Genomic DNA, 7,403 nt, shown 5'->3' with positions numbered 1-7,403 from the left:
TGCTTATTGTATGGCTAATGGAATAAGTGTTGAACATCCAGTAGCTTATGTTCACACACAAAATGGGTTAGCAGAATCACTTATTAAATGCCTCTAATTAATTGCTAGACTCTTACTTATGAGAACAAATCTCCCAACCTCGGTTTGGGGCATGCTATTTTACATGCCGCAGCACTTATTCGTTTGAGGCCAACGAGTTACCATCAGTTCTCTCCTATGCAATTAGCTTTTGGCCAGCAGCCAAATGTTTCCCATTTAAGAATATTCGAATGTGTGATATATGTTCCCATTGCACCACCTAATCACACCAAAATGGGACCCAAAGAAAATTGGGGATATATTTTGGATATGATTCTTCCTCTATACTGAGGTATCTTGAGATACAAACGGGAGATGTATTTAAAGCCCGATTTGCGGATTGTCATTTTGATGAATCAAAATTTCCAACATTAGGAGGAGAGAATAAGCTTCCTGAAAAGGAACTTAATTGGAATGCATCATCCTTGATGCATTTAGATCCTCGATCAGGGCAATGTGAACTAGAAGTTTAAAAGATTATACATTTGCAAAGAATAGCAAATGAATTGCTTGATGCATTTTCTGATACAAAGAGGATAACCAAATCTTATATACCAGTGAAAAATACCCCAATTCGAATTAATGTCCCAGTTGGACAAATTGCCACCGAAGCAAATACACGCTAGAAGCGTGGCAGGCCTGTCGGTTCCAAAGACAAAAATTCTCGAAAGAAAAAAAGAGGTAAATACTATTCCTGTTGAAAAAGACATAGTAAAGACACCTGCAGTTGACCAAAATTCTGATATAGTTTTAACGTCAGAAGACGTTCAGGTACCTGAAAATTGTGAAAATGACGAGATCTCAATAAATTATGTCTTTACAGGAGAGAAATGGGACCGAAATAAGACAATTATCAATGAAATATTTGCATATAATGTGGCATTAAATATCATGCATGAAAATAAGGATCTTGAGACAAGATCAGTCGAAGAATGTCGACAAAGAAATGATTGGCCAAAATGGAAAGAAGCCATGAAGGCTGAATTAGACTCACTTGCAAAACGTGAAGTCTTTGAACCTATAGTCCGTACACCAGAAGATGTAAAACATGTTGGATACCGATGGGTATTTGTGAAAAAACAAAATGAAAAAAACGAAGTTGTACGCTACAAAGCCCGACTTGTAGCACAAGATTTTTCATAAAGGCCCGGTATAAATTATGAAGAAACGTATTCCCCTGTAGTGGATGCGATAACATTACGTTATTTGGTCAGTTTATCTGCATATCATAAACTGCATATGCATTTAATAGATGTGGTAACAACCTATTTATACGGATCATTAGATCGTGATATCTATATGAAAGTTCCTGAAGGACTAAAGATATCTAAACCTTCCAATGAATATTCGCAGGGGTTATACTCAGTTAAATTGCAAAGATCTTTATACGGTCTAAAACAATCTGGACGAATGTGGTATAATTGTCTTACTGAGTATTTGGCCAAAAACGGATTCAAGAATGATGATATATGTCCGTGTGTTTTCATAAAGAAAACTGCATCTGGATTCATTATAATTGCTGTGTACGTTGATGATTTAAATATCATTGGAACTCCTGAAGAGATTCCAACAATTATAAAAACTCTAAAAGAAGAGTTTGAGATGAAAGATCTTGGAAAGACTAAATTTTGTCTCGACCTGCAGATCGAGCATACAAAAAATGGGATCTTTGTTCATCAAACAACATACACAGAAAAGATCTTGAAGAGATTTTATATGGATAAGTCGCATCTATTAAGTACTTCAATGATTGTAAGATCTTTAGATGTGGAAAAGGATCAATTCCGTCCTAAAGAAGAGAATGAAGATATCCTTGGTCCTGAAGTACCACATATTAGTGCCATTGGAGCGCTAATGTATCTTGCTAATAATACGCAACCTGACATATCATTCGCAGTGAATTTACTAGCAAGATATAGTTCCTCTCCAACCAGAAGACATTGGAGTGGAGTCAAACAAATCTTTCGATATCTTCATGGAACGATTGATATGGGATTGTTTTATCCTTATGGATCCAAGTCACAACTAGTTGGCTATGCAGATGCTTGATACTTGTCTGATCCATATAAAGGGCGATCTCAAACAGGATACCTGTTCACATATGGTGGTACAACTATATCATGGAGGTCCACGAAACAGACGATAGCAGCAACCTCCTCTAATCATGCTGAAATACTAGCGATTCATGAAGCTAGTCGCAAGTGTTTTTGGCTGAGGAGCCTGGTTCAATATATTCTGTCATCATGTGGATTGATTGACCATAACATAGCTCCAACTGTCCTGTTTGAAGATAATACAGCATGTATTGCTCAACTTAAAGGCGGATATATCAAAGGTGATAGAACAAAGCATATTTCTCCCAAATTCTTCTTCACTCATGATCTTCAAAATCAAGGGACAATTGATGTCCAACAGATCCGCTCAAGTGACAATCTGGCAGATTTGTTTACAAAGTCACTTCCAAAATCCTCATTTGAAAGATTGGTACATGAGATTGGGATGCACCGATTTCGAGACATTAACTGATATCGACAATAGGGGGAGACTGTACTTTTTTTTCCTTGATCAGATTTTTTTCCATTGGGTTTTTCTTGACAAGGTTTTGAATGAGGCAGTCCCCATCACCAAAGGATATTGTACTCTTTTTCCTTCACTAAGGTTTTTTTTTTCACTGGATTTTTCTTTAGTGGGGTTTTAATGAGGCAATAATCCTAAATGGAGATCCAAGGAGGAGTGTTATGATAAGAACAAATGTGGATGTCCATTGAACGGTTCAACATTTTCCATGATAAAATGATTATGTTACCAAGAGAATCTCATTAAATGAAGGTTGAAAAATAAACCCTTCATACATGTATAAATAGGACATGATCTAAAGCCATATAGACAAACAATAAATAACTCTCTCTCTCTCTCTTTTATGTTGCAATACTTCTTTCTCTTTCTTTATATTTTTATTCTTATTATCTCTTCCTTATTTATTTAGTTATTTTATAACAAATAGTAGTGGTGGTGTTGTAAGAAGGGCTTTAGTTAGTTACTTTTATTTGTCATGCATGCACTAAATTTAACGGAAACGAAACTTTTCTAACAGCAGGTTAATTTTGTCTATAATAAGTATTTTTGGTATATACACTAAAATTTCGATTTTGTCGTACTTGTGTGATCCTAAAAATATTTCATCTGTATTTTTATCCATTTATAATTTTGTCTATTTACTCAAATTTGTTAAGCCCCAAATCTATATTGCAGATATTAAATTATGAATCGTCACAATTGAATCGTAAACTATGAATTTTGATTAGCAAAGTAATCGAGAACATTAACTTTGATAACGTGATTAATCGAGAATACTATAAATATAATAAACACTAATATTACACTAAATTTTAGAGGAAAAGAATTTCCAAATATCAAGTGTATAAGCTAAAGACTAATTTATTGACCATCCGTAGTGATCATAGTTATAACTCTCTCGACTATTTTCTAATAATTATTGTATTTCTCAAATCACGATAATTTATTGACCAATGTCTCGTTTCTAAATTCATTAAGTTTAAAAGAGAGATGTACATCAACTCTTTCATCTGACATAATAATCAAATTATAAGGAAAGAAACATGGAAGTTGTGATGACACCATAGGGAAATAAATCAAGAAATGCAAAACTTAGGAGAACCTTGAACAAAATCAAAATGTTATAAACATTTTATATAAAAGAAGAATTATATATTCCTTGACATTTTTTATGATACAATATACACGCTGAGCAACTATATTCCCTCCCTAAGTCACATCCTAAGTTGAGGGTGGTAGAAGATTAGTTACTAACATCTCTTCCACTTTATACATGTCACATTCCTTACAAATTCAACACCTCCATAAAAAGATAAATTAAATCACCCATTTCACTAATTTGCTATCAGAAAACTTTCCAACCTCTCTCAAAGCTATTTGTACACTGAAAACAAGAACTTCCTTACTTGCTGCAACTATTTCAGAAACAGTACAAAATATGTCTTTGTTCTTTCAACATTGGCGGATACAAAGAACACAACATTAGGGGGTGGCCAGCCTCAAATTCTGCTGAACTCCATGTCATGAACTATACATCATATGTATGCTAGCGAGCCGCGGTCAAGGTCTGGCTGTGGTCGACCTCGTGTCGGAGTTGGTGGCCTCTGAATATTAAGTTCCTATTGTAACAAGAACAAAAAGAAGATAAACATTTAGAGACTTGATTTGAAACGTTTAAATATCATATGGATTTTGTTTTCAAACTTTCATACAATATATAATATAAAGACTTTGATACAAAATGTAGAAACCTAATTGAAAATTGAGTGAATCTAAAAAATCTCCAAAGTAATTTAACCTTAAACAAACACAGTACACAAAAGCACGAAACTGCATTAAGGTCCTCACCTGCATCCATGTTTCATCCATGACGCGCTCAGGAGATGTCTCTGGAGACTGAAGGGGTGGCGGTAAGGGGTGGATCAATTTTGGAACCACTACCAAGCCCCGGCCAACGACCAGTATGGCACCAGCATTGTTTGCCGTTCCTAAACAACACGCGCTGTGTGAGACTCATGCAAATACGGACAAACGAGAGAACTGGTGGGGATTTACACTTACCACAATAGTTAGTTGCAGAAAAAAGCGTAATCAATTGTCCCTGTGCGAATCGTTCAAAGCCATCCATGACGCATTCATGGGCCCTTATAATTAGCTGTAGTTTATTTTTCTTGCAGAACTCGGTTACACGGTCAGGCTGCACAAAATAAATATTCAACGGGTCAGTTGTGCCTTGTTGATCAAACATGGAGACTTGTCTGTGGTTAATTAACTAATATTCAATAACCAACTGCACATATAGTACGAAAGGTCTATGTTTGCAATGCATGATGAACGGCTACGTACCCCAAAAGTGACAAGGCCTGGTCCTCTGGCATTTGGTCTCAAACCCTCTACACTGTCATTTTCTGTAGGATCGGACCTACAAACATGTAAATGTTATAAGAAAAGAATGAAAAAACTTAAAAACTGTAAAAACCGCAGGTTCAACCCAGCAAACCGAGAGAGAAGGAAAGCATACCACAGAAGGTCCATCAAAATAATAGATCCTGCATCCATTGTTATGGGCCTTTCAAGCTTCTCTATCTGTTCTACAGAATTGATAGACCTTCCAATGCCACCATGCATACAGATAATTTTCTTTTCAATAAGAGCTGCAAGTGGAAGATAGTTGAAAAGTTGATTGAACCTCGTCCATGCCCAGATTCCATCATTTTCCCCCTATAGGAACACTAGTTAGTTGTAGAATAATAGAATTTAGAGTTAAATCCAATTAACGACTACATGCACATTCCATCCGTACCATCCTTTCAATGCACTCAATACGAAAACCAAATAGTGCATTTATGTCAGCAGCTTCATGGTTACCACGTATCAGGTGAACATTCTCAGGATACTCAATCTGCAGAATCACAAGGGCAGTACGTGATCGGTTATAAAGATAAAAACAAAAATAATAATTAAAATACAACTACATATACACATTAATATAATTGAAGTAGCTTACCTTAAGTGCAAGCAGCAAGGTAATGGTTTCCAAGCTGTGCTGTCCTCTATCAACATAATCTCCCAAAAACAGATAGTCAATATACCTGAAACATTATGAGTACTAAAGTAAATAATAAATAAATGAATCATATGAAGGCCATAGCAAGAGATCAATGTCGCCAATAAGTTCTAATTGAACCATTACCAAGAGTGAATGTGTTATTTACTTATAGCACCAGAGAGAACAGATGAACTTTGCTATTAAAGGAAATGTCACATAATTAACTTAAGGTGACTACTTATACAAAGATATCTTCATGTGAAGATGATGATAGCTAAAAATTATTAGATATTTTCATATGTTAGACTAAACTGCTTAACACATGTCAATCTCTTAGCTAAAAAATCTTCCCATGAAGATAGCCACCTTAATTTATTTACCCCAAATCGTCAATTCAATATTGTAATTCTCCACATAACAGGTCACCTCAGATTATAGCTAATGGACATATTTCAAGTAAATCCTGATAAATCAAATTCATAGTATATGCCTCCAAAAACTGAATGTTAATGCTTATTATACAGCTCGGACAATTTTGCATATTACATAATAGAACCCTGTATTACAAAGGGGTATGTTGTAGGTATACACTAGAGATCATGCATAGGAAATTGTGGGTATTTTTGGAAGTAAATTACTGCTATATGAGGGAACCATGAGGAATGGGGTACACACAATTTCGAAAGGAATTGGGAGGGTAAAGGTCCCCTTTATGTCCAGGCCAGTTCCTTTATTTTCAATATCCATACTTGTATTATATATGGCCACATTAATATATATCAGTTTCAGTTTCATTTTTTAAAAATATTATCAGGTTCACATCACTACATTATGCTCTTGAATACCTAGAAACAGTGTTTTTCCAATTAATGCACGAGGGGATCACAAAAACCATTGGAAAATCACCAGACGAGACATGATCTGATTGATAACCAATCTATACATAAGTAGTTTTGACACAAAAACACCGCTAATCTACCAATGGATAAATAGCATACATACGTGATGTCTCCCGCAGTTGAAGGAAATCCATATTCATCAAATAGTCGCATCAAATCACCAAACTGACCATGAAGATCACCAAATACTTTGATAGGAGCTTTTAACTGAAGAACAGTTGGTTCTTGCATAAATATTTGCTCGGCAGCATAGCATAATTCACCGACTTCATAAGAATCCAAGAAGAATCGTCTGTTTGCAGGTGCTTTCCAGTTGCGTGGCCTAAGCAAATTCGAAATTATCTGGCAGGAAAGAAATGATAATAAGTTATTGATTTAAACGTTTAGTGCAGTGACATGATAATTAAAAAGGTAGATATAAATATTGCAAAGCCAGTAACAAAAAGGAAACAAAAAGATGCATCAAATAACACTTGCCTTTTTATGTAATCCCTGAGGGGATTTCTGCCTAGTGAATTTTTTGGTAGGATATGGTGTATCATTATTTACAGGAACCATGCGTCTGCTTTCATTTTCAAATTGATCCAGCGATAGCTGTCTCACCATTCCACCTAGGTTACCTACAGCCTCTTTAGCAACTACAACCTGTAATGAAATATATATGATTGCGCAGTCGAGAGGAATAATTGAGTTATAAACAAAGATCCAAAGCACATACAGCTCTGGGATGAAGGCGAACATCGCCTTCTGTGTCACTGCCATCTGAAACTGTTTCTGCGGCTTGTGAGTTGTCATCTGAT

The 7,403-nt window shown here is 35.5% G+C and overlaps 1 protein-coding gene across 1 annotated transcript in view; it reads right to left on the bottom strand.

Moving 5' to 3' along the window:
• LOC107626105 (serine/threonine-protein phosphatase BSL1) overlaps positions 3,759 to 7,403 on the bottom strand; it is a gene marked incomplete in the record, with an annotated part of 7,931 nt that continues 4,286 nt past the window's right edge. The window contains 10 exon segments of the mRNA XM_016328887.2: positions 3,759 to 4,274; positions 4,504 to 4,643; positions 4,717 to 4,852; positions 5,002 to 5,077; positions 5,177 to 5,376; positions 5,459 to 5,557; positions 5,663 to 5,747; positions 6,707 to 6,945; positions 7,081 to 7,248; positions 7,322 to 7,403. Of these exon segments, the coding sequence (XP_016184373.1) occupies positions 4,191 to 4,274; positions 4,504 to 4,643; positions 4,717 to 4,852; positions 5,002 to 5,077; positions 5,177 to 5,376; positions 5,459 to 5,557; positions 5,663 to 5,747; positions 6,707 to 6,945; positions 7,081 to 7,248; positions 7,322 to 7,403 (1,309 nt within the window).

This window comes from Arachis ipaensis, chromosome B02, assembly GCF_000816755.2.
Source record: "Arachis ipaensis cultivar K30076 chromosome B02, Araip1.1, whole genome shotgun sequence".
NCBI classification, from domain to species: domain Eukaryota; kingdom Viridiplantae; phylum Streptophyta; class Magnoliopsida; order Fabales; family Fabaceae; genus Arachis; species Arachis ipaensis.
This window is presented reverse-complemented; position numbering and strand designations above follow the sequence as displayed.